Source organism: Salvelinus namaycush, chromosome 34 (genome assembly GCF_016432855.1).
Source record: "Salvelinus namaycush isolate Seneca chromosome 34, SaNama_1.0, whole genome shotgun sequence".
NCBI classification, from domain to species: Eukaryota; Metazoa; Chordata; class Actinopteri; order Salmoniformes; family Salmonidae; genus Salvelinus; species Salvelinus namaycush.
The window spans coordinates 28972093-28999917 of record NC_052340.1 but is presented as its reverse complement, the minus strand read 5'-3'; the positions used below and the strand labels follow the sequence as shown (position 1 = coordinate 28999917).

Here is a 27825-nt window from a genome sequence, read left to right as displayed (position 1 = left end):
TGCACATATCCACTGTTGAAAAATACACACTATTGTACTTTACCCATATATATTGTGCTGGTGAATGAAAGTTAGAAAATGTGTGAAAGTTTTATATGATGAAAGCTGTGTGTGGGATTGAGTCAGCCTGCAGCATTAGGACCATGCAGAGGACTCCAGCAAATGGATCCAGGGGGAGGTCTGATGTCTAGGCTTCCTAAGGAGAGCCAGAGGTTTTCATTTGCATACCCCATTCCCAACTTCCAGAAGTTTCTTTTCTGTGGGATATATAGGCCAGAGTAAAAAATAATAGGAACATTAATCGACAGAGGAGCTAACCCAAAGAGTGATATCTGGAAGAGTCGTGCCAAGCTGTGCCAGGTAAGGACTGGGAGACTGGGAGAATGCTCAGTTTTAACGATGTTTTGGGGGGGAAGCTGTTGTTTTGTTTTAACGGTTTAAAGTAAAAGTAGTGCATGCATTTAGGTTCTGAAACTATTTTCAACATAACTTTGTAGAATTTGGTATGTATTCTGATTCAGGCACTCTTGCACAATCTTTACGTTTAATCAAACGGCACATATTTGCTATTATCTCAACTGTTTGGTGAGAACTGGAGTAGCTGATAGGATGCCGCATTGATGTTCATGCAATTTATCTATAAAGGGTATTAGATACGGCAGTTATAACTGTATTTTGAGATAATATCGTTGCTTGATAATGCATGTTGATTATTGGGTTACAGTTATTCAATAAATGAAGAGAGAAAATTACAAATCATTGTATTAACTTCATTGGGTTGTGGGTAATTGCACATACAAACAAGCAGAATTGTTAGTTACATTGCATATATGATTTTGGGAGTGGTGGGACGTTCATAGCGGTGGGAAGTCATTTGGGGTGGGTGCTGCAAAACTTTATTTTATTTTTATGGAACAAAGACTTTTGCTGCGCTGCAGACGGCTATACCTATGGGTCATGCACTGACCAATGAGATAAGTTTTACATGTGTGTATGCACGATATACCTAGCTATGAATCATTATTCAAGAAAATATCAAATACAAAATGTTTTCAACAATGACCCTTATATTCAAAGAAATTTTATGAAAAAAAAGCTCCATGTGGGTTTGACTAATGCTTTATCACCTGCTGTATGGAGATTACCCCATGCACCTCTTTTCTTTCAGAATGAAAAACGAAAACCTTGACATCAGTATGAAAACATTTCAAGGTATCCCAAGATGATGCAAAAATTTACAAAGTGAAAAATGCTAAATTAGGGAAAACCAGCTCTACGGCCATGTTTTTGAAGGAAGAGAAGCAATTTACAAGTAGTCGAAAATCAAAGGATTAATAAGAAGCCACTCCTTGTTGTTAGATGTATCCTGAGGCTGAACATGTGGTCCTTTATTTGAACAAGCCTGTGCGCTTCTGTTCACAGGCAAAAAGTACCTGCATATGTTCTATGTGGAAATTCACAACAATGTGCATTAATGATACCTCGGGGAACTTCTGAATATCATATTTTCTTTTAGAAATTGGGAATTTATATGTTTTTTGTTCTACAATGAATAAGAACACAGAGGTATCAAAATACACCTTCAGTCAGAGCCCAGCACACTAGGGTGCTGCTATAGCTCAAGTGTTCTTCAGCTGCTGACGTGGCTAGAAACATGGCTGCCTGAAATTGGAACCCATTCATTTGTGCAGCCAACCCTGCCCTCTTCTGGGTTCAACATTGTAATTTGTGGTGACTATTGTAATTTAACTGCTGAATAAGTGTCCTCCGTCTAAAACTACACTCCAACACTTATTTGCTACACAAACATAGACCCTTTAAAACAGTGGCCTCAAATACCAACACAAGATTTCCTACATTCTTGTATTTTTGTCTGCTTTCAGGCTTCTATAGCTGCTTAAGAACCAGAAGAAAGACAGGATGTGGGTGACCATCGCAGCTCTGTGCCTGCTGGCCGTTGCGGCCTCCGGAGAAGACAAGAAGAAGCTGAGCAGCCACGCCACCACCATGGCTGACCAGAGCACCAACCTGGCCTTCAGACTCTACCACACGGTGGCCAAGGAGAAGGGCCTTGATAACATCCTGATATCCCCTGTGGTGGTGGCCTCCTCCCTGGGCATGGTGGCCCTCGGGGGCAAGGCTTCCACCGCCTCCCAGGTCAAGTCTGTCCTCAGTGCTGACGCCCTGAAGGATGAGCACCTGCACACAGGCCTGTCAGAGCTCCTGAATGAGGTCAGCGACCCCAAGACCCGTAACGTCACATGGAAGATCAGCAACCGCCTCTACGGCCCCAGCTTGGTCACCTTTGCCGATGACTTTGTGAAGAGCAGCAAGAAGCACTACAACTATGACCATTCAAAGATCAACCTCAGGGACAAGCGGAGCGCAGTGAACTCCATCAACGAATGGGCGGCCAAGTCAACAAACGGCAAGCTGCTTGAGATCACCAAGGATGTGCAGAATGCTGATGGAGCCATGATCGCCAATGCTATGTTCTTCAAGCGTAAGTAGAGTTCTTCAAAAACACTCTGTAGCCTAGTAGTTAGTACCTTCCACTACTGCTATTACTGTTGATATTGGGGAGTATTAAACAGTGAGCTTGTGAGATGTGAATATCTTTAGAAAACAAACATGATCCTCTGTCTACAGCTCACTGGGATGAGAAGTTCCATGAGAAGATGGTAGACAACCGTGGCTTCCTGGTGACCCGTTCATTCACAGTCTCTGTTCCCATGATGCATCGCACTGGTAGGTTTCATTAACCTTTTGAATAGAGACATACCATACTATAAGCCTTAATATAAGACATTATCAAGATCAGTTGACTAATCTATTCTCATCTCATGACTGTTTTCCACAGGTCTCTATAAGTTCCATGATGACACAGAGAACATGTTGTTTGTGCTGGACATGCCCCTGGGCCAGAAGCAGTCCAGCCTGGTGTTCATCATGCCCTACCACCTGGAGCCCCTGGACAGGCTGGAGAAGCTGCTGACCTGCAAGCAGCTGGAAACCTGGATGGGCAAGATGGAGGAGAGGGCCGTGGCCATCTCTCTGCCCAAAGTCAGTGTAGAAGTTAGCCACAACCTCCAGGTAAAGACATCATTGCGACTATATTGTTTGCAATAGATTTAAAGGTTGTTAATGACTTATCTCATAAACTACGAGTTAGCTCGCAAGCTTGACTATGAAAGAACATATTTGACCTACATATAAACCATTTCTCCATGTTTCACTCTCTATTGTACTCTTCTCTCCAGAAAACTCTTGGTGAGCTTGGTCTGACTGAAGCTGTGGACAAAACCAAGGCTGATCTGTCCAACATCTCTGGCAAGAAGGACCTGTACCTCTCCAATGTGTTCCACGCCTCTGCCATGGAGTGGGACATTGAGGGGAACCCTTTTGACACCAGCATCTTCGGAAGCGAGAAGCTGAGGAACCCCAAGTTATTCTACGCTGACCATCCCTTCATCTTCCTGGTGAAGGACAACAAGACCAACTCCATCATCTTCATCGGCAGAATGGTGCGACCCAAAGGAGACAAGATGCGTGATGAGTTATAATAGTTAATGGATGTGAGTTACGGTTTACTGCTTGAATCATGCCAGGAAATGGTATGTGTACAGTATGTGTATTATGGTATCACTGTTACCTCAAGAACACATTCCAACAGGTAAACCTGTGGACTGAATAGCTAGGCCTACTAATGTATCACAGACACATTAAGCACTCCCAGGGAACAGGAGTGTATACCTTTGAATGAATGCTGTTTGGCCTTTGCAATGTGCCATAATGAATAACATTGTTAGTCTGCATTTCAACACATTTCGGGAAATAGCCAAACACCATAAGTGCCTTTATAGAGTACCTGAACATTGAATAGCAGACGACCTGACAACATGCTTATATTAATTAGCTATGATCTCTCAGATTTCTGCCTTCCATAAAATCAGACATATTCCACCATTATTTTCACCAGTATAGGTTTGGCTTCTCTCTTATTTTGAGTTTGTGATCTGTGTGGTTACTTGCATTATCTTTTTTTAAAGAGAAATATTGTTGCACAAGCAAATTTCATGACATACTATCTTCCACTTTCCAACCAGCAAAGTACATTTATCATGCTTTCAGTTGTTTTTGCATTCCAGCTGCACTGAAACTGTTCCTCTGTACACTTTGTTTTAATTGAATTATCTATGCCATTTGCCAATCAAACTGTGACTTTATGTTGTAGGCATTTACCACAAAACCTTGGAATGTTGCCATAATGCAATGTTGTGTCCTTTTTGACTATTTTTCAATAAAAAGAAACACAAAATGAACTTGGTGTGTGATTAACATTCAAAATTGATAAGTGTAAGAATCTGCTCAGTTTCGTCTAAGCATACTGATACATCATGATTAAGAAAAGGTTAGATTTAACTTAAGGGGCCATAATCAGGATATAAGCCTCTGAAATTAACTAAATTGTGCAGTGAGTATGCAATTGTGTATCTTACTGTCTGTGTTCAGTGAGGAAAATGATAACAATCGTTCCAGTCGGCCTGAGGGCGAACATTCCTCTGTCTCCAGAATGGAATGTGGAGATTCTTTCCCCGGGGACCTTACATAGGCTAAGTTTTAAACCTGCAAAAGGCACATGATTTCCAGGCCTTACCCACTTTTAACACATTAGTTAGTACTGCCAGAGCTTAATATAGAGATCATTAAGTTAGGAAATCCCCATTAAGAAACTAATCAACCTAGCTGGGTGAGGTTGTAGTGCAGGGTTAGCATGGTGAAACAGGGAGAAGATCTATTCAACAAGGAAGTAAAACTTATGACACATCTCTATTGTCAATTGAGACCTTAGACACGAAACTGATTCAGGAAATGTTCATCAACCATCCTAAATAATTATGAAAAACAGACATTTTGTAGAATATGGGGTGTTAGAAACAAAGTAGTCTTTCATCATCACATTCCCATGAACAAACAATTTAGAGAGTAATGGACAAAGATAATGGAGAGGACAGAAAGATCAAGAGATGTGATCTCACCGCCATCTTCTGGCGAATAGAGCAACCACTTGGATAATACTTTCCCTTTCTTTTTGTCTAGAAGAGCCATAGAAATTATTGTAACCCAGTGTCATATGCATACATATAAATAAAACCACAGTGATTTATTTAATTAAATATATAATATTTACATGAGTCTTTGTGTCTCATAAATATCCAAGACAAATAACATAATGAATGCATCTTTACGTTTCTGATTACGGATTACATTACTGACTACTTTATTTTTCATGTAACTGTAATCAGTAACAGATTACATTTTTCAACACTGTGCATCTTAAAAATGTATGTTGCATACTGTACATTATTTTAATTAATTGTTGTCTTAGTCTATTAAATAGATGAATTAATATACATAAGACACTAAAAGCTTACCAATATACTGTATATCATCAAACAACCATCTGCATATATCATTGCTCATGTTATTTGATAATGATCTATTTATGTTTTTCACTGCATAGGTAACCCTAAAGTATGAGCTCATAGTGCTTGTCATGGACGCTCATTCATTGTCATTCATACAAGTCATACCTTCAACCAAACAAGAGATAGTACGCTTGTCAATGAAGTCATCGACATTGGACATGACCATTCTTTACTTGTCTTGTCTATTGAGAATCACTAAACTCCGTGTCTCCAAATGCCTTGCTTAAAAATGGCAAGACTTTGTTACAGAAATATTACATAGACAATCTATAACAAGCGGATACAGCATGCATATAAACATTTTTGAATTTCCAGAGGTCAATGTAACACAGAAATCCACAGTTCAAATTAAAAAGGGAATATATGTGTCTGTCCTTAGTTTTTGTATTGTATCATTGTCCCCAAATAACACTCTTTTTTTCTCATACAAACAAACACATGATTAATATAGGGAATTATTTATCTATATGCCAATCTACTGACAATACATTAGATATATATACACTACCGTTCAGAAGTTTGGGGTGACTTAGAAATATCCTTGATTTTGAAACAAAAGCACATTTTTTGTACGTTAAAATAACATCAAATTAATCAGAAATACAGTGGAGACATTGTTAATGTAAATTACTATTGTAGCTGGAAACGGCTGATTTTTAATGGAATATCTACATAGACGTACAGAGGCCCTGTCACGCTCGTTGATGGAATGATCGGACCAAGGTGCAGCGTGGTAGGCGAACATCATACTTTTATTAAAATGAACACCGAAAAACAACAAAATACAAAACTAACGTAAAGTTCTGCAGGCTACACAGCAACTATACAAAATCAAGATCCCACAAACTAAAGGTGGAAAAGGCTGCCTAAATATGATCCCCAATCAGAGACAACGATAGACAGCTGCCTCTGATTGGGAACCATACCTGGCCAACAAAGAAATAGAAAAACTAGAATGTCCACCCAAATCACACCCTGACCTAACCACATAGAGAAATAAAAAGGCTCTCTAAGGTCAGGGCGTGACAGTACCCCCCCCAAAGGTGCGGACTCCGGCCGCAAAACCTGACTCTATGGGGGAGGGTCCGGGTGGGCATCTAGCCTCGGTGGCGGATCCAGTTCGGGACGTAGACCCCGCTCCGCTCGCTGATCCCTCCACTTCCGTGGAACCGGACTGTGGATCATCGCCGGAGGCTCCGGACCGTGGATCGTCGCCGGAGGAACCGGACCGTAGATCGTCGCCGGAGGAACCAGACCGTAGATCATCGCCGGAGGCTACGGACCGTGTATCGTCGCCGGAGGCTCCGGACCGTGTATCATCGCCGGAGGCTCCGGACCGTGGATCGTCGCCGGGGGCTCCGGACCGTAGATCGTCGCCGGGGGCTCTGGACCGTAGATCTTCGCCGGGGGCTCCGGGCCATTGGTCGTCACTGGAAGCTCCGGGCCATGGATCGTCACTGGAGGCTCCGGGCCATGAATCGTCACTGGAGGCTCCGGGCCATGGATCTTCCCCGGAGGCTATGGGCCATGGATCGTCACTGGAGGCTCCGGGCCATGGATCGTCACTGGAGGCTCTGGGCCATGGATCGTCACTGGAGGCTCCGGGCCATGGATCGTCACTGGAGGCTTCGGGCCATGGATCATCACTGGAGGCTTCGGGCCATGGATCGTCACAGGAGGCTTCGGGCCATGGATCGTCACTGGAGGCTTCGGACTGGGAACCCTCACAGGAGGCACCGGACTGCGGAGGCGTACTGGAGGCCTGGTGCGTGGAGCCGGCACAGGGCGTACCAGGCTGGAGAGATGCACTGGAAGCCGGGTGCGTGGAGCAGGCACAGGGCGTACCAGGCTAGAGAGATGCACTGGAGGCCGGGTGCGTGGAGCTGGCACAGGATATACTGGGCCGTGGAGGTGCAATGGAGGTCTGGAGCGTAGAGCTGGCACAACCCGTCCTGGCTGGATACTCACTTTAGCCCAGCAAGTGCGGGGCGCTGGCACAGGACGCACTGGGCTGTGAAGGCGCACTGAAAACACAGTGCGTAGAGCCGGCGCAGGATATCCTGGTCCGAGGAGGCGTACTGGAGACCAGGAGCACTGAGCCGGCACAACCCGTCCTGGTTGGATGCTCATTTTCGCACGGCAAGTGCGGGGAGCTGGCACGGAGCGCACCGGGCTGTGAATGCGCACTAGAGACACAGTGCGTATCACCGCATAACATGGTGCCTGAACGGTCACACGCTCCTTAAAGCAAGTGCGAGGAGTTGGCTCTGGTCTGAAACCTGGCTCCGCCAATCACCCCGTGTGCCTCTCGTGCTGCGTCGCATGGAATAGCCTTCATTTCTCAGAATAAGAATAGACTGACGAGTTTCAGAAGAAAGGTCATTTTTCTGGCCATTTTGAGCCTGTAATCGAACCCACAAATGCTGATCCTCCAGATACTCAACTAGTCTAAAGGCCAGTTTTATTGCTTCTTTAAACACCACAACAGTTTTCAGCTGTGCTAAAATATTTGCAAAAGGGTTTTCTAATGATCAATTAGCCTTTTAAAAGGATAAACTTGGATTAGCTAACACAACGTGCCATTGGAACACAGGAGTAATGGTTGCTGATAATGGGCCTCTGTACGCCTATGTAGATATTCTATAAAAAATCTGCCGTTTCCAGCTACAATAGTCATTTACAACGTCTACACTGTATTTCTGATCAATTTTATATTATTTTAATGGACGATAAATTTGATTTTCTTTCAAAAACAAGGACATTTCTAAGTGACCCCAAACTTTTGAACGGTGGAGTATATCCGATTTCCTCTCACAACTTTGGAATGCTAACCTTACATTCTTACAAAGGTTTTTGGCCATAACTTAAAAATGGAATTTCATATTTTCCCATAACTAACTAAAATGAACTCTCTTCAGGTGGAGATAAGTGCTCCTTTCAAAATGTTTAGAAGAGTGATGAAACAATAACAAAAATAGAAAATAATTTCCATTATGCATGTGATTAAAAGCTACAGTACAGTATGGGAGTGGAGAGATACAGTAGATCATTCTGTTGAGGTCTGGGACTTCAACTCCACTTGGCCATGTCCAGATGGGTTACAGTTTATGTCAAACTGATGTCAAAAGTTGAATGTTTAGCATTTTAGCTAACTTTAAACCTAACCCTTTTACTAACCTTAATTAAACTTAATTCTCCTAAGTTACTACATTCATTCTCCTAACTTGCTGCGTAAATTCTCCTAACCCGCTACGATAACTTAGTTTTGACATAAACTGTTTACCATCTAGACAAAACCATTCCACTGACACGAAGCCACTTAGTGGCCAATGGGAGACCAGAGAAATAAGTGCATGGTTCATTAAGAAGACACGCACTATCCCTGTCGCAGAACGCTAATACAACAACCTTCATTTCATTAGTGCTCTCCCTTTCTGCTGTGCTGGCCACAAGCAGATTACAAAGACAGCAGCCAGGCAAATCCTATTAAAGGAGACCACGTAAGCCGCAGTGAGTAGGCCGGTCCATGCCCTCTGTCCTCCAGTCCTTCATCATCCTTTTCTCTTCCTCTCTCTCTCTTTGGATGTGACCTCCTCCTCTCCCCATTTTTGCCTCTCTCTCTCTCTGTCTCATCTGCTCAGATTTTAGGCTTGTCCACCTCCCGGTTGGCCTTGCGAAATATCGTCTTGATCTCATCTGTCACCATCTCTTGCCAGTTGTCCCTGAGAATGGAAGATCCAAAAACATTTCAACTCTACGTACTTCCACTTCAAACAATAGAAGGACTATCAGATTATTGCAAACATGGCAATTGGTGAAACAAGACGAGACAAGATGACATGGCAGAAGAAGCAGAATGTTAATTGTCTTAGAGGATAGGAGGCTGGTGATTGGAGGACGGCTCATATTAATGGTTGGAATGGCGTGAATTACGTGGTATCAAACACATGGAAACCATGTATTTGATGTGCACCATTCCATTTATTCCATTCCAGCCATTACTATGAGCCCATCCTCCCCACCTGTGTCTTAGAGGTGCTGCCTCAAATGAGAAGGTGAAAAGAAAGGAAGGACGGTAATGATGGTGAACCACTCGATTAACCAAAATGAATAGAGCTTTTCTGGGATGGTCAAGCTCTGCTCTGCTTTTAACGATATTGAAGGTGATAAGATTAGAAGATTAGAGAAGAGATCAGATCAAGAGACTTTGGATGGACAGTATAGGGGTTGGGGGTAGTAGAGGGGGCTCAACAAAATCCCAGAGATTGTGAAAGCCACAAACCACATGCAACAGAAGACACCACACAACAACTAGATTTTCACCATGACACAACAGAGCACGGCATGCAAATTGCTAGCTACCTCCTCGATTTTGACTCAGAGAATCAAGCTTTTTTCTCTGCATTTTTTCTCTTGTACGCAGCTATATCCTCTGGGTTCAGTCCATGATTGTCATCCCTAAAGTAGACAACACATGTACTGTAACATCACCATAACAGCCTCAATCACATCCCGGTACTCATTGGGACTCCATTTTGCTCATGCAGTGAATGATGAGAAAATGAGTGAAATTATTACACATAAACTGCTGTATAATCAATTAACAAATATTCACTGAATGAAATGTAGATGTGTTAAGATTAATTTAGTTCTCGGCAGGGTCTCAACATAAGGTACGGTATTGTGAGGTCTTACCCTGGTTTAATCTCTGGAGGCTTCGGTAAAGGCTTTGTGAAGTTTTCTTTCCCAACCAGCCAATATGTCTCTTCAATGCCTTTACCCTGTAGGAACACATCGTTATTCATGATTTATTTATAAACAGTTGAAAGAAATCCTACAGGTGAACACAGAGGATAATGTATTGTGAGGTGTTTATACCTTCAGCTCTGTCATGCCCCTGATGTCTATCTTGTAGCCCTCGTTGAGGGAGCGCAGGATCTTCACAGTGCTCATGTTTACATGAATTCTATAAGCTGAAAGGAAATAACACTGTCACTACAAACCATACCAGCAAAATAATGCAGACATCCTGAGCAGAAATACACTGAGTGTACAAAACATTAACAATACCTGCTCTTTCTATGACATAGACTGACCAGGTGAATCCAGGTGAAAGCTATGATCCCTTATTGATGTCACTTGTTAAATCCACTTCAATCAGTGTAGATGAAGGGGAGGAGACAGATTAAAAATGATTTTTAAGCCTTGAGACAATTGAGACATGGATTGTGTATGTGTGCCATTCAGAGGCTGAATGGGCAAGACAAAAGATTGAAGTGCTTTTGAACGGGGTATGGTAGAAGGTGCCAGCCCAGGCGAACCGGTTTGTGTCAAGAACTGCAACGCTGCTGGGTTTTTCACACTCAACAGTTTCCCGTGTGTATCAAGAATGTTCCACCCAAAGGACATCCAGCCAACTTGACGCAACTGTGGGAAGCATTGGAGTCGACATGGGACAGCATCCCTGTGGAAGGCTTTCGACACCTTGTAGAGTCCATGCCCTGACGAATTGAGGCTGTTCCAACTCAATATTAGGAAGGTGTTCTTAATGTTTTGTAAATCAACACCAAGAACCTCTGATACTCACGCAGCCCAGTGGATTCCATACGAGAGGCGGTGTTGACTGTGTCTCCGAAAAGGCAGTACCGAGGCATGGTCAGACCCACCACCCCAGCAACACATGACCCTGTACACACACAACACATGAGCATCACATCTCAGACATCACATTGAGAAACCAAACCCTGGCCTGCTACTGTTTCAGCCGTACTCATTATGACTGATGGATCCCCACATACAGACAGTTAGAAAAGGAAATAGAATCAAAGTGATTGATTGTGATATGAAGAGCTTATTTCCAAAACACTATATCCACACATTTTTCACATTTGTGTTTTTTCACAAAACCTTATTGCTTATGGGTAGCTTCATATTCGTGTTAAACATTACTTTTCCAATTCATCGATTTTAAGTGTGTATTAAAATGTAGTTATTTTTTGCAAAACCCTATACAGTATATGCATTGTTTAGCTAGAATGGAATGTTGGCACACTGTATATTTGACTGTGATATGTGGTTGTCTCAACTAGCTACCTTAAGATGAATGCACTCACTGTAAGTCGCTCTGGTTAAGAACATCCGCTAAATGACTAAAATGTAACATGTAAATGTTTTACATACAGATCTCATATAACTGTATTGATAAAACATTTTTACATTTAAATATATCACAAATCTATCATTTGTACAGTTCTTTATTAAAAATGGAGTTATTCGTTACATTTGAATGTGTAAAACCTAGCAATAGTACTTAATTCACGAAGAGTAAGGTGGATATATAGTGTTTTGCAAAAAAAACGGATTATTTGTCGCTCTGAAATGAAATGATCAAGTGATAGATTTTAAACAAATACATGTCTGTCATTGAACAAACCCATGCCATGATTGGATATTGAAAAAAACACACCAATCTCTTTCATAAGTTCTTTAAACAATATAAGCTCATTTACCAACATTTCAGAAAATGGATATATGGTGTTTTAGAAAGAAACTCTTCATATTTATAAACACCTTACTTTGGCATACAACCATTGAGCAAGATTGATCATCTAGCTAATCAGCCTAACTTCAGAGTGTGTCTGCTAGGCAGGGACAACCCAATGCCCACTCTCACCTGAGTGTATCCCTATTCGTATCCTGACGGGCACGCTGGGCATGTGGCGCATCTGGAAGGTGCCCACAGAGCTCAGGATGTTCAGGGACATGTTGGCTATTTCCGCTGCGTGTTTGTTGCCATTCCTCTTGGGTAGACCTGATGCCACCATGTAGGCATCACCAATGGTCTCCACCTATACAATGAAAACAAGCAGGCATACAGTGAAACATTGGCACGTTGATACAAAAAAAATCATCACGTCACTTGATCTGTTGTGAAGCTCCCCTGGCACGGCACCCCAACCCGTTTCCAGCAACTATGATGCCTCGGCTCAGCTCATTTCGGTTCAACTCAGTAGTGTGAAAATAGTATAACTGACCTTGTATACGTCGTGGTTGCTGAGCACAGCGTCAAACAGCGTGTACAGGTCATTGAGCAGGTCCACCACTTCGATGGGATCACTGAGGGAAGAGATGGTGGTGAAGCCTACTATGTCACTGAAGTAGATGGTAACCTGGTCAAAATACTCTGGCTCCACCGTCGCACCCGTCTTCAGAGCCTCTGCCACAGAACTGTAATGTGACAGGGGACATTTTGTGTTAGTGGTAACCTGTTAATGCTAACGTGACACAGAGCAACAAACAATCATTCAAAGTTAAAAGTAAAGTACTATATAATGTAATAAAATGATAATACCCTTGGCATCATACAAGAAGGGTATATTATAATAACAAGATGCCCATTGTCTTATTTAGTTGTCTCTGTGTTATAACATGATGCTTGACTCACGGAGGTAGCATCTCAGAGAGCAGTTTCTCTGTCCTCTGTTTCTCCACTTCTAGCTCCTCTGTCCTCTCTCTGATCAGGTCTTCCAGGTTAGATGAGTACTGCTCCAGCATCCGCAACATGGAGTCAATTATGTTGGTCTTCTTGCCCTTGTTGATCAGCTTGAACTGTGACACACACCATCATCATCGGTTTACCACTACATTATGTAATATCAGGTATGAGTTATGATCTCTGTAAAAATCCATAAAGCTATGAGACAAGACTTTGTACGTGTCTTAATACCCATACTAGCGTTCTAAATAGTATGCATTTTAGGTACAGTACCAATCAAAAGGTTGGACTCACCGACTCCTTCAAGGGTTTTTCTTTATTTTTTACTCTTTTCTACATTGTAGAATAATAGTGAAGACATCAAAACTATGACATAACACACATGGAATCATGTAGTAACCAAAAAAGTGTTAAAAGAATCTAAATATATTTTCTATTTGAGATTCTTCAAAGTAGCCACCTTTGGCCTTGATGACAGCTTTGCACACTCTTGACATTCTCTCAACCAGCTTCATCAGGTAGTCACCTGGAATGCATTTCAATTAACAAGTGTGCCTTGTTAAAAGTTAATTTGGGGAATTTCCTTCCTTCTTAATGCGTTTGAGCCAATCAGTTGTGTTGTGACAAGGTAGGGGTGAAAAATAGAAGATAGCCCTATTTGGTAAAAAACCAAGTCCATATTATGGCAAGAACTGCTCAAATAAGCAAAGACAAACGACAGTCCATCATTACTTTAAGACATGAAGGCCAGTCAATACGGAACATTTCTAGAACTTTTAAAGTTTCATCAAGTGCAGTCGCAAAAACCATCAAGTGCTGTGATGAAACTTGCGCTCATGAGGATAAGTTCATTAGAGTTAACTGCACCTCAGATTGCAGCCCAAATAAATGCTTCACAGAATTCAAGTAACAGACACATCTCAACATCAACTGTTCAGAGGAGACTGCGTGAATCAGGCCATCATGGTCAAATTGCTGAAGAAAAAAAACACTACTAAAGGACACCAATAAGAAGAAGAGAATTGCTTTGGCCAAAAAACACGAGCAATGGACATTAGACCGTTGGAAATCTGTCCTTTGGTCTGATGAGTCCAAATTTGAGATTTTTGGTTCCAACTGCCGTGTCTTCGTGAGACTCAAAGTAGGTGAAAGGATGATCACCGCATGTGTAGTTCCCACTGTGAAGCATGGAGTAGGAGGTGTGATGGTGTGGGGTTTCTTTGCTGGTGACAATGTCAGTGATTTATATGATTTATATGATATGCAACTTTTCAGGGAAGTTAGGAACCAATATACACAGCCAGTTAGGAAAGCTAAGGCTAGCTTTTTCAAGCAGAAATTTGCATCCTGTAGCACAAACTCAAAAAAGTTCTGGGACACTGTAAAGTCTATGGAGAATAAGAGCACCTCCTCCCAGTTGCCCACTGCACTGAGGCTAGGAAACATTGTCACCACCGATAAATCCACTATAATTGAGAATTTCAATAAGCATTTTTCTACGGCCGGCCATCCTTTCCACCTGGCTACCCCTACCCCCGGTCAACTGCCCTGCACCCCCTACAGCAACTCGCCCAAGCCTCCCTCTCTTCTCCTTCACCCAAATCCAGATAGCTGACGTTCTGAAAGAGCTGCAAAATCTGGACCCCTACAAATCATCCGGGCTAGACAATCTGGACCCTCTCTTTCTAAAATTATTTGCCGAAATTGTTGCAACCCCTATTACTAGCCTGTTCAACCTCTTTTTCGTATTGTCTGAGATTCCCAAAGATTGGAAAGCTGCCGCGATCATCCCCCTCTTCAAATGGGGAGACACTCTAGAGCCAAACTGGTACAGACCTATATCTATCCTACCCTGCCTTTCTAAGGTCTTCGAACGGCAATTTAACAAACAGATTACGGACCATTTTGAATCCCACCATACCTTCTCCGCTATGCAATCTGGTTTCAGAGCTGGTCATGGGTGCACCTCAGCCACGCTCAAGGTCCTAAACAATATCATAACCGCCATCGATAAGAGACATTACTGTGCAGCCGTATTCATCGACCTGGCCAAGGCTTTCAACTCTGTCAATCACTGCATGCTTATCGGCAGACTCAACAGTCTTGGTTTCTCAAATGACTGCCTCGCCTGGTTCACTACTTCTCTGATAGAGTTCAGTGTGTCAAATCGGAGGGCCTGTTGTCCGGATCTCTGGCAGTTTTACAACAAGTTTATCTTTAAAATGGTGTAAAATACTTGTATGTTTGAGGAATTTTAATTATGAGATTTCTGTTGTTTGAATTTGGCGCCCTGCACTTTCACTGGCTGTTGTCATGTCGATCCCATTAACGGGATCTCAGCCATAAGAAGTTTTTAAGCATCTCCAATCCAAAATTAAATCTAGAATCAGCTTCCTATTTCGCAACAAAGGATCCTTCACTCATGCTGCCAAACATACCCTCGTAAAACTGACCATCCTACCGATCCTCGACTTCGGCGATGTCATCTACAAAATAGCCTCCAACACTCTACTCAACAAATTGGATGCAGTCTATCACAGTGGCATCTGTTTTGTCACCAAAGCCCCATATACTACCCACCACTGCGACCTGTACGCTCTCGTTGGCTGGCCCTCGCTTCATACCCGTCGCCAAACCCACTGGCTCCAGGTCATCTACAAGTCTTTGCTAGGTAAAGCCCTGCCTTATCTCAGCTCACTGGTCACCATAGCAGCACCCACCCGTAGCACGCGCTCCAGCAGGTATATCTCACTGGTCACCCCCAAAGCCAATTCCTCCTTTGGCCGCCTTTCCTTCCAGTTCTCTGCTGCCAATGACTGAAACGAACTGCAAAAATCACCAAAGCTGGAGACTCATATCTCCCTCACTAGCTTTAAGCACCAGCTGTCAGAGCAGCTCACAGATCACTGCACCTGTACATAGCTCATCTGTAAATAGCCCATCCAATCTACCTCATCCCTATAGTGTATTTATTTATTTATCTTGCTCCTCTGCACCTCAGTATCTCTACTTGCACATTCATCTTCTGCACATCTCTCACTCCAGTGTTTAATTCGTATATTGTAATTACTTCACCACCATGGCCTATTTATTGCCTTACCTCCCTTATCTTACCTCATTTGCACACACAGTAAATATACTTTTTCTGATGTATTATTGACTGTATGTTTGTTTATTCCATGTGTACTCTGTGTTGTTGTATGTGTCGAACTGCTTTGCTTTATCTTGGCCAGGTCGCAGTTGTAAATAAGAACTTGTTCTCAACTAGCCTACCTGGTTAAATAAAGGTGAAATAAATGTATTTAGAATTCAAGACACACTTAACCAGCATGGCTACCACAGCATTCTGCAGCGATACGCCATCCCATCTGGTTTGTGTAAGGGAAATTTAACCAAGAAGGAGAGTGATGGAGTGCTACATCAGATGATCTGGCCTCCACAATTACTTGACCTCAACTCAAAATGAGATGGTTTGGGATGAGTTGGACCGCAGAGTGAAGGAAAAGCAGCCAACAAGTGCTCAGCATATGTGGGAACTCCTTCAAAACTGTTGCAAAATCATTCCAGGTGAAGCTGGTTGAGAGAATGGCAAGAGTGTGCAAAGCTGTCATCAAGGCAAAGGGTGGCTACTTTGAAGAATCAAAAATATATTTTTGGTTACTACATGATTCCATATGTGTTATTTCATAGTTTTGATGTCTTCATTGTTATTCTACAATGTAGAAAATAGTAAAAATAAAGAAAAACCCTTCAATGAGTAGATGTGTCCAAACTTTTGACTGGTACTATATGCGAAAATAGAACGTTTCATAGTAAGTGAAATTTCAAAACTCAAGTATGCTTTAAATTGAGCATTATTAGATGACACATTCTCAGGATGGGTGAGCCGAGTATGTTGATAGTTGTTGCGTACTGCATTTGTTTTTACTAAACTGTACGTTCTAAATAGTGTGTAATACAATTAGTACACAGTATCTCGTTTTATTAAGTAGTAGGCAAGACTGATTTCGGACCCGGCCCATGAGTGCTGACAGACCAATTTCTGCTGTCTTCAGCCTATAATTACCCAGACATATTCCCGGCATTACCCTGCTATGACACTGACAGCAGGTAACTGTAAGAATATTTACAAGATAAATACACAACGCAGAGGACGAGAGGTCAATAGAGTACAAAAGCTCAAGAGGACTAAAAGTCAATAGAGTACTAACGATCAATGGAAATAGTGTTTTTTCTGTAATAGGGAATTAATGATCAATGGGTCAGAGACATGGGAGGAATTTCAGTCTGGGACTCATAGCTACATGGCAAGTTCTCATTGGTCCAAATTGATTCCTGAAATAGGATACTTGTTATTTAGCCATTGGCCCAGTTTTATTGCAAGGAATTCCAATTGTTCAACCACAGGCTAGGGCTGGGTTCCAAAGTACATCCTGTCCCTTTTCTGACGAGACAATCACAGGAGAGAATCACAGGAGAGAATCACTGAAGAGAATCACTGAGGACACGGGAGAATGAACATCTACAGTTGAAGTCAGAAGTTTACATACACTTAGGTTGGAGTCATTAAAACTCGTTTTTCAACCACTCCACAAATTTCTTGTTAACAAACTATAGTTTTGGCAAGTCGGTTAGGACATCTACTTTGTGCATGACACAAGTCATTTTTCCAACAATTGTTTACAGACAGATTACTTCACTTATAATTCACTGTATCACAATTCCAGTGGATCAGAATTTTACATACACTAAGTTGACTGTGCCTTTAAACAGCTTGGAAAATTCCAGAAAATTATGTCATGGCTTTAGACGCTTCTGATAGGCTAATTTACATAATTTGAGTTAAATTATGGATGTATTTCAAGGCCTACCTTCAAACTCAGTGCCTCTTTGCTTGACATCATGGGGAAATGTAAAAAATCAGCCAAGACCTCAGAAAAAAATTTGAACACCTCCACAAGTCTGGTTCATCCTTGGGAGCAATTTCCAAATGCCTGAAGGTACCCCGTTCATCTGTACAAACAATAGTACGCAAGTATGAACACCATGGGACCACTCAGCCGACATACCGCTCAGGAAGGAGACGCGTTCTGTCTCCTAGAGATGAACGTACTTTGGTGCGAAAAGTGCAAATCAATCCCAGAACAACAGTGTCATGACGTTGCCCTCTTTGGGTACAGCGAGCACCATCCCCCTCTCTCAGCCTCCTACAACCAGGCTGCTGTGGTCAGATAGGTCATAAATTCCTAGGGAAGATCCTGCCTCATGGCCACACAGTATAGAGACAGAGTGAAGTTTCATAGAGAACAAACAAATTTCTTCCACCTCACAGAACTTGAGGTCCGAACAACATTTATGTTCCGGAGAAGGTATAAAAGATCGGTGAAGAATCCAGCTACGAACTGGTCCGTTTGGTAATCTTGGTGAAGCTCATGGGAGACGGTGCGGCCACATTACCATAACGCTGTTTATATAATAGCCTCAGATATGAGGTTTACATCTAATTGTTGTATAAAATTAATGAGTGAGGATGATACTGTTTGTAAAATTGTGTAATGTGATTTTGGACTGTTTAATGAAGGAAACTCCAATTCCCTTTTGAGTTTAACTAAATCAGAGGACCGCCCATGAGCACAGTTATGGTCGGGCATCCTGGGACAGGCCCTTTTCTGCCCTTCCGAATAAAACCCCCACTCGGGTTTTCTATCACCAGACCATGTTTCTCTCAATCACGAGAGGACAAAGGTTGCAGACCAGCTTACCTCGATAACGAGAGGGCCAAGGTTTGAGACCAGATTGCTGAATCTTTTAACCATCCCACGTGGTTAAACTCTTAGACTATCGATACCGACAGAATAAGAACAAGTCTTTGATATTAATTACTAGTCTGCAGCTAGGAATTCGGTATCATTGAACGCGAAGACCGACAACCGCCGAAACACCTATCCATAACGACATGAATGAATGTCACTCTGAACTATCCATTCTAACCACGACAGAGAGAGAGAGAGAGAGAGAGAGAGAGAGAGAGAGAGAGAGACGGACAATTCCACAAAATAAACAAACTTTTCAACAGCGATCAAGACGACACACTGAGCGTAAATATATATATTGATTGCAATTGTTCCCGAATGCGTGAACGTTCATGTGCAAAGTATTAGCATTTCAATTGTTATAATTATCAACTCTGTAGTGACTTCTCAGCTGACCCCCACTCCCCTTTTGTCTAACAAGCCGCCATGCCGGTTTAGCCCACTAGGGCACATTCCCCTATCATTTCTTGTAACCATATTTACTTTGTTTGTTTGTGTGTGCACTTCTGTGATTGTTTAGTTAGTTAATAAATAAATGATTTAAGACAATTGATGTATGGATATAGTGAAGACTGTGTTCGTGCAGATAACCAACAATTTACGACGTTTGGAATGAGACTAACGTGAGGTAAAGTAAATAATTAATTAATTAAGAAGAGTAATTGATCAGATATGAAAATATCTGAAAAGTTATATTAGGAAAATTATAACTTTGTAATCTGAATATTTTCCTTGGTGCCCCGACTTCCTAGTTAATTAAAGTTACATGATTAATCAGTTTAATCGCGTAATAATAATTACAGAGAGTTATTTGATAAATAAGTCTTCAGTTTAATGATGCCAAAGACACAACAACAGCAAAGGACCTTGTGAAGATGCTGGAGGAAACAGGTAGAAAAGTATCTATATCCACAGTAAAACAAGTCCTATATCAACATAACCTGAAAGGCCACTGCTCTAAAGCAAGGAATAAGCCACTGCTCTAAAACCGCCATAAAAAGCCAGACTACAGTTTGCAACTGCACATGGGGACAAAGATCGTACTTTTTGGAGAAATGTCCTCTGGTCTGATGAAACAAAAATAGAACTGTTTGGCCATAATGACCATTGTTATGTTAGGAGGAAAAGGGGTTAGGCTTGCAAGCCGAAGAACACCATCCCAACCGTGAAGCACGGGGGTGGCAGCATCATGTTGTGGGGGTGCTTTGCTGCAGGAGGGTTTGGTGCACTTCACAAAATAGATGGCATCATGAGGCAGGAAATGTATGTGGATATATTGAAGCAACATCTCAAGACATCAGTCATGAAGTTAAAGCTTGGTCGCAAATGGGTCTTCGAAATGGACAATGACCTCAAGCATACTGGGACAACAAAGTCAAGGTATTGGAGTGGCCATCACAAAGCCCTGACCTCAATCCTATAGACAATGTGTGGGCAGAACTGAAAAAGCGTGTGTGAGCAAGGAGGCCTACAAACCTGACTCGGTTACACCAGCTCTGTCAGGAGGAATGGACCAAAATTCACCCAACATATTGTGGGAAGCTTGTGGAAGGCTACCCGAAACGTTTGACCCAAGTTAAACAATTTAAAGGCAATGCTACCAAATACTAATTGAGTGTATGTAAACTACTGACCCATTGGGAATGTGATGAAAGAAATAATTCTTAAAATTCTTAAATTTTCTTAAAATAAAGTGGTGATCCTAACTGACCTAAGACAGGAAATTTTTAATAGGATTAAATGTCAGGAATTGTGAAAAACTGAGTTTAAATGTATTTGGCTAAGTTGTATGTAAACTTTTGACTTCAACTGTACCTCTCAGTATAACATCTCTTCTTTGAATAAACCTATTTTTCTCCCCCTGATTTGCTTTGGGGTGTGTTTTATTGAAGAGTAACGTCAACTGCTAACATAACCATGGAGACAGATGAGTGTTGCTGACCCGGTCAAAGATCTCATCGAAGGCTGGTCTCCGGTCAGGCTGTTCGCTCCAGCACTGTTTCATCAGCTGAATACACTCCAGAGGAGCCTGATCTGGGGCCACCGTAGGCCTGCACATGGGAGGAGGCTTCTTCACCTTACGGATGATCTCTGATTGGGAGGGAGAGAGAAAGAGAGGTGAGAGGTTATATAGCAACAGCACTAGAGCATAACAACTCATTACACAGCTTATTGGCAGCTGGTACTAGACAGTTTGTCAAAGCAAAGCAGAAATGCTGTACAATATGTAGCTACATTATACACTGTAGATAGGGAAATTATTGTGATTTACAACTCTGACATTATTCGATAGATATCAGTATAACTAATCAATCAATTGATGTTGATTCACAAAATGCAAAAAATGACCTCAAGGTAAAACAAAACATTTCCTCTCAGAGTGGATTGTATGGTTTTGCCTGTTTTGTATCCCCCAGACCTACCCGCAGGAGTCAGACCCAGCATGCAATACGGAAGTCCTCGGACAACCACCTCTTGGAGTATAATGGCAAAACTGTACACATCTCCTTTATAGGTCCCCTTCCGAGTGTTCTCCACGTCTCGGAGGAACTCTGGAGCTGTCCAAAACTGATCTGAGATAAAGACGCACAGGGTCATAATTTTGGCATGGTACTTAAATGCAGCACATTTAAATGACATAGATGTATGCTCACAAACTAGAAATACAAATTATTGTGTGTGAAGTCCATCTTTAAAGGTCCAATGCAGCCATTTTGATTTCAATATCAAATCATTTCTGGCTAACAATTAAGTACCTTACAAAAATAGCTTCTTAGTAAAATGACATTTCTCAAGCAAGAATTTTGCTAGGACTGTCTGGGAGTGGTCTGAGAGAGGGGCCTAACTGGAGGAGCCTAGTGGGAGGGATGTGTAACCTGAAAACTGTTATTTGCAGAGAGGAGGGAAAACTCTCTTTGTTATGATGTCACCAGGTGGTCCAACACACCACCCATGCAAAACAAGCTGAAATTTAAGGCAGTATTTTCAAACAACTCTTACACTAAAAGGGCACTAACATAAATTTCAAAAATTCACAGGGTTATTTCAACCTCATAGTGTGGAAATATATATCACATTTTTGACTGCACTGTCAAAAAAAGAGTGACATTTTTCCCCCAAAAACGTGTAGATCTAGGCATAGATGTTACCTTCAGGTGGAACTAGATTTTGGGGGGATTTCTGGGATTCCAGCAGCTCGTTAAAGCCATAGTCTGTGATCTTGAGGACAAAGCGACCGTCCACCACACAGTTCCGTGACTTCAGCCGGCCGTGAGGGAACTCTCGATGGTGCAGATACTTCATACCCTGAGAGGCCAATATGATCAACACTGGTAAACCATTGGTGTTACTTATGACAAAGTACCAGAAAAACATTTTAAATTAACATGATCTGCTGGCCGAAACAGGTTTTAGAAGATATAGAAGATACGTCAAACATGTCATACCTTGATTAGATCCAGCAACAGAGAAGACTTGAACATCCAGTCCAGCTTGACGTCGTCGTTCCTCAGGAGGTCCTGCAGGCTGCCACGGGAACAATGCTCCGTCACCACAGCAAACATGTCACAGTCTGTGAAGAACCCCAGGAACGGATTGATGTTCTCATTTCGCAGATCCTTCATCTGGACACATTCACACAAAATGAAGACCCCAAAGTTAGCAAAAACAAACTCACATCCCAGACAAGATTCTATACATTATGTTATTTCTCATGTTTTCTTAATAGTATAATACTAATAAAAAAATATATATATATGAAATAAAATATATAGATTTATATTTAAAAAAGTATTAGTTATACTATTTTAGATATTTATTTCTGCACTGTTCGGTAGAGGTCGCAAGCATTTCACTGACCTTGTGCTTGAACTTGCTGTTGTTATGTTTTATTGTACCTTTGTAAAGATCTTGGTCGTGCTCTGCTTGACTTCCTTGAAATGGCCTTCTTCAAACTTTTTCAGCCACACCCAGTCACCCTGTGAAGCCATGGACAAAAATATGTGGTTTTATCCTGGCTCCATTCTCTACAAGTCACGTTGAAATCTTTTGTGATAGGAATGAAAAGTCGACTTGTGGTTCAGCGGTCAACGTCGTCAACTTACCTCATAGACAGCTACATTTGTGGTCTCATGTGTTGCTGTTGTGATGCTGTTCACAGAGTGGTGCGGGTCTCCTGAATGCATACTGTTGTTGTCTATCGCACTTTTAGAGTCACCCAGGTCCTCTAGAGTGATTTTCTATGAGGTATAAAATATATGAATGAACATACAGTATACCAGATAGAGGTAATGTTGTAGAGAATCACATGGGAAAATATATTTACCCTCTTGCTAAGCTGAGGGTTGATGAATGTGAGGTCTTCTAGAGTCAGTAGGATCCGATTGGGCCCCTTCACCAACTGGATCTGCTGGATTCTCCTCCTGCCAGCCAATCAGAGAGCATGTCAGCCAAGATCACAGCACAGCAATACCAACTATCTCTGTCTGGGTTTATAGACTCTATGTATCTGAACAGCATAAAAATACAGTAAGAAACAGAACAGCACAGTGAGAAGAGTTACCTTACGAACAGACTTAGACCAAGTCCTCCCACGATCATAACGAAGAGGATCACAAACATCACTATGACGTAGGTTATCTCCACACCTGAGACACAGGTAAGAGATGGAGACTAAAGACATAGTTTGGTTGTGTGATGGAAGAATGAAAGACACAAACTAACAACTTTATGTTTTACTTTAATTTATTTAGTAAATATTTCCTTAACTCTATTTTTTTAACTGCATTGTTGGTTAAGGGCTTGTAAGTAAGCATTTCACGGTAAGGTCTACCTACACCTGTTGTATTCGGCGCATGTGACAAATAAAATATGATTTGATTTGAAACAGATTCTCTACCTCCAGTGCAGATTGTGTTTGGTTCAAACCAACAGCTGGAGTCTGAGGGAGGAGGGGAACCCCCGGGGAAGTTAATGGACTTGCCCGCGAAGCGGACCATGTCAGCGCTCAAGTCCACCATATAGGAGCGGTACAGCTGACCCTCCCATCCGTCGGAGTCCAAGATGACATAGTTAGTCTGGCTCTCCCCTTCAGTGTCTATCTGGATCTTCTGGTTGAAGCCAGAGAATGTCATGTTCCTGGTGAAATAAGCTAGGTTGGTCCCAGAGAGCCACTTGCCAGCTCTTCTGGCATTGTGCATGGCTTTGGCAAGGAGGTAAATACCGTTGTAGATGGTTCCAAACAGGGGGTTGACCTGGAATGCAAGGAGGCAATTGATAAATTGTTTATTTGGCTAAAGTGATTAGCTTTTCCAAAACTGAGAGTGATACATTGACCTAAAACAAAAAAAATAATCAAATGACCTGAAGACTATGATGTTTCTCCACATAACCAATATTCAATAAATGCAATCAATGGCATATTTATAATACTATTGTAATAACAATGTGATAACATAACAATCAATTGAAATTCAGATGGAATCCACTCACATCCCAAAAGTGAAAATATCCAAAAAGCACCCTCCTCACCTGCTGTGGGACCAGTGATATGGTGAGTTCCTCAAACCTCTTGGCCATGTTGAACGCCTCATTGAATGACATTAGATCTGAGGACACAGTGATGGTGAGCACGGCGTCGTAGGCCTGCCGCAGCTTGGTGTTGTTTTGCAGGGGGAAGTAGGATGTGTTGGCGTATGGCAGGCTGTAGAGCAGGGTGTCGTAGGGGACAAACACGTAGCGGCCCTTCGTCAGACCCATCTCATGGGCCTTCAGCAGGAAGGCTGTCTGCTGCTCCCCACCAATCAGAGCAGAGTGCATGCACATGATGATCACTGGAACACACAGGACAGAGACAGTGAGGGGTCGCCACCTGGAATGACCATGTGCATGAAGGAATTGCATCTCTGTGCATGTTGCTGAATCATCCTACTGTAAAAACAAATTATTAATTCATGATAGCGTTGATTCACACTTGAGAGACAACCTGATAACCCCTAATCAAGTTGAAAATAACTTAATCAACACTTGTGGAGGTAACATTCATCATTGGCCAACATGACCCTACCTTAAAGGGTCAATCTGCAGTTGCTGCATAACATTTGGGACTTATAAATTAATGATATATACCCATTGATTCTAGAAGAATATAACTTATAAATGTCTCATTAGCTTAGTCCAACTGTCGTATCCCATCAGAACCCGAAATTAGAGCTCATTGTACTCCAATGTTTGTAAACAAAGTAAATGTAAACAAACACTTTATAGTCTCTAACATGGTTAAAACTATAATGTTGATATCGTGGATGGTTAGTAATTGTATCCATAGCTCTATCTATGAATTTGAAAGGGGTTACATTTCTCCTACCCCATCCCTCAGTTTATTACCGAAACCAGGGCAGGGAAATACTTTGTTATTGTTTCAGCTGCGGATTACCCTTTTAAACTGATCAATCACATATTTCTGTAGGCCTACTGTCTTGTGAGGCTTGATAGCATAGCCTGCACTTACTTCACTCGTATCTCTTCAGTAACTAAAACTTCAGCAAAGAGACGGTAAAGAAGTTGTTAAAAACACTCGCCTTTGATCTCCCCCGCAGCCAGGATTCTGCTCAGTGTACTTTCCATCTCCGTCTCGTTCATTCCCACCGACGCTACTATGCCAACGGGAAGTCCCTGGCTCCGCAGGGAGTTGGCCACTTTACCCGCGGTGTCCATCCAGATATCCTCATTGGAAGACACGATGCCGATGTTGGCCCAACAGAAATGCTTCAACACCGTGAACAACACCCGTGTGGGTGACGGCAGTGTCCGTGCGAAGGTTGGGTAACTCTTGATTCGATCCAACTCATAGTTAATACAAGCCCAGGAAAAGATAGCTTTATCCCAATTTTTGCTCAAAAGTGAGGCTGCGTCACAGTATCCTGGATTCGTGGGGCCGACGAAACCGTCCACCATTTTCTCGTAGTACACAAATGTGGTCAACGCTTTAGACGTTTCACATGCTTCTTGCAAGATCACGAAGTCCAATTTGCTTCCCAAATCTAAACTGAAATCCTCGTTTATTCTGCCCACGGCCAGTTTAGCGGCCAGCGCAGGTAGGGCCTTGGAGTAGACCGGGTCGCAGTTCCAGGGCCCAAGGACCCCAACTTTGAAGATTAAACACTGGACACAGCATGGAAACGTCAAAACCCCGAGCAGGACCCATAGCAGAAAGTTATAGAATGGCAGCGTTGTAAGGCTTTGTCTGCTCTTGAAGATGGTGGGGCTGTATGGATAGTTGGATAAGTCCCATAGCACACCTCCAACATTTAGAGGAATATGTTGCATTATCCTGCTTGAGTATCCGTATTGGTGAACTGTGATCCTACATCAGAGCATTATAAACCAAACTAAAGACACCTGCAAAAGAAAGTTTCGAGTAGCCTATTTATTTTAACATCATTTCTAATTAGGGTTAGGCTACTTCAAAGTTTATTGAACTGCATAGCGTTAAAACAAAGTAGGCTATGTGAAAGTGAGATCACTGTATTTGATAGCATGTTTTCCCAAAGATACACTCGTGAAATAGCATAGTTTGAAGCATAATAGGTTGCACTTACCATTGCTTTTCTTGGCCTTCTTGAAAGCTGAGAAGCCTGAAGAGTTTTTTAACACTCCTGTTTTCCCCCCAGTAATCCTCACCTCACCATTTCAGTATTCTCTATATTTTCACTCATGTAAAATGTCATACCGTTTCCCAGTTGAAGACACAACACCTCATTATCTTTCTGGTCTGTATGATAGAGTGAGGCAGAGGCAGGAGCTCCGTTGTGTCTGTCAACTTCAGCACCCTAGAGAGCGCCTTACATCCCGCTGTTCGCGCTTCACACGGCTAGCGCGCCCTACACAGGTACACTCCACACACAAGTTACATTTTTCTCACCTTATAATATTAGCTCATTAGATTCAAACAGAATAACATTATGTATTATTGTAAGGTATCCTTGGAAAGTCAAGGTTACCTGATGCTCAACAGGTTGCAGAAACTTAGATTACTAAAACATTCAAAATAAAGCGATATTTTCTTCAATGTCAAACTTATTTATATTGAATTTCTAACGAATATATACTGTACATTATAGCAGGCCAAGATCAACCACGCCAATTCAATCAAAGCCCTTTCAAAGTGACCTGTAGGCAAAACGGGTGCTGCACACGGACCTAATCCATATTCGGTAAGGCATACTATAAGAGGATTGTCAACGCACGTTGGAGTCTCTGAAACACATTACCGTCCCACAAAGCCTTGTCAAGATAGTAGCCTTATATTCTATAGAATATCACATTTTGATTTACAGAGAGGGCTCTAAAGAAATATAATTAGACATTTTCTATTTGGCACTAATAACAGTGATGAAGATGAAAAACTGAAAGTATTTTTTCTAGGATAATTTAACTTATTTGTTTCCTTTGCCATGGAGACAGCTTGTTGCATGAACAATATGCACCGAGCAATAATTGGTCTGATGCGTTTATGTGACAATGATAGGCCTCACACTTAAATTGAATTTGCTCTCAGGTGTTGAGGGAATAATTAACGTTAACGAAGGGTTTTCCCTGCGCGTGTATCCCCTGAGCTCCTCAATATTTGCCTGCCTCAGTCATTTCAGCTGTTTTGACGACGCATTTCAGGAAACCAGTACCAATTTAGACAGATTAGGCTAGTGGCAGGGCCTCCCCCAAAAAATTATACCCCTATCCGAGGTCGAACAAAACACAACCATATTTTTTCACATCTTTAATGCCTCCCATTTATTAAATGGTTGGTTGTGAACAAAATATTTTACTCAAAAACTAAACTCAAAACGTGCTGAATAATGCCTGGCTGGAGGGGGGATGGGTCACATAAACTAATGTAACCCAATATTGCAAGCGCTGATATTGCTCAAATTTGGAATACAAATAGTCAGTTGTCTGCCTGACATACACAAATAAACCGCATTAGGATATCTTAATGCATCTAGGAAATATAGACCTGTATACACAGAGA

The 27825-nt window shown here is 42.0% G+C and overlaps 2 protein-coding genes across 2 annotated transcripts; one reads left to right on the top strand and one right to left on the bottom strand.

Moving 5' to 3' along the window:
- The first annotated feature begins 227 nt into the window (after positions 1-227).
- Positions 228-4322, top strand: LOC120028323 (serpin H1-like). The gene is made up of 5 exons (XM_038973530.1): positions 228-360; positions 1884-2503; positions 2650-2748; positions 2861-3093; positions 3261-4322. Exons 2-5 carry the CDS (start codon positions 1921-1923, stop codon positions 3561-3563), a joined length of 1218 nt encoding a protein of 405 aa, XP_038829458.1. The 5' UTR covers positions 228-360; positions 1884-1920; the 3' UTR covers positions 3564-4322.
- A 4804-nt stretch (positions 4323-9126) lies between these two features.
- Positions 9127-26123, bottom strand: LOC120028938 (retinal guanylyl cyclase 2-like). Its single transcript, XM_038974210.1, has 18 exons — positions 25376-26123; positions 24327-24628; positions 23695-24049; positions 23359-23443; positions 23122-23218; positions 22901-23035; positions 22694-22774; positions 22244-22420; positions 21947-22103; positions 21221-21370; positions 20740-20888; positions 12934-13097; positions 12524-12716; positions 12163-12337; positions 11077-11175; positions 10368-10462; positions 10185-10270; positions 9127-9211 (listed from the first exon to the last, which is right to left on the bottom strand). Exons 1-18 carry the CDS (start codon positions 26121-26123, stop codon positions 9127-9129), a joined length of 3333 nt encoding a protein of 1110 aa, XP_038830138.1.
- Between the last annotated feature and the right edge of the window lie 1702 nt (positions 26124-27825).

Coding starts and splice junctions, on each gene's coding strand:
- LOC120028938 (XM_038974210.1), bottom strand. CDS start 26,123: ATGCAACATATTCCTCTAAATGTTGGAGGTGTGCTATGGGACTTATCC. Junction 23,036..23,121: donor ACCCTCAGCTTAGCAAGAGG/GTAAATATATTT, acceptor TATACCTCATAG/AAAATCACTCTAGAGGACCT. Junction 10,463..11,076: donor TATGGAATCCACTGGGCTGC/GTGAGTATCAGA, acceptor ATTTCCTTTCAG/CTTATAGAATTCATGTAAAC.
- LOC120028323 (XM_038973530.1), top strand. CDS start 1,921: ATGTGGGTGACCATCGCAGCTCTGTGCCTGCTGGCCGTTGCGGCCTCC. Junction 2,504..2,649: donor CAATGCTATGTTCTTCAAGC/GTAAGTAGAGTT, acceptor CTCTGTCTACAG/CTCACTGGGATGAGAAGTTC. Junction 3,094..3,260: donor AAGTTAGCCACAACCTCCAG/GTAAAGACATCA, acceptor TCTTCTCTCCAG/AAAACTCTTGGTGAGCTTGG.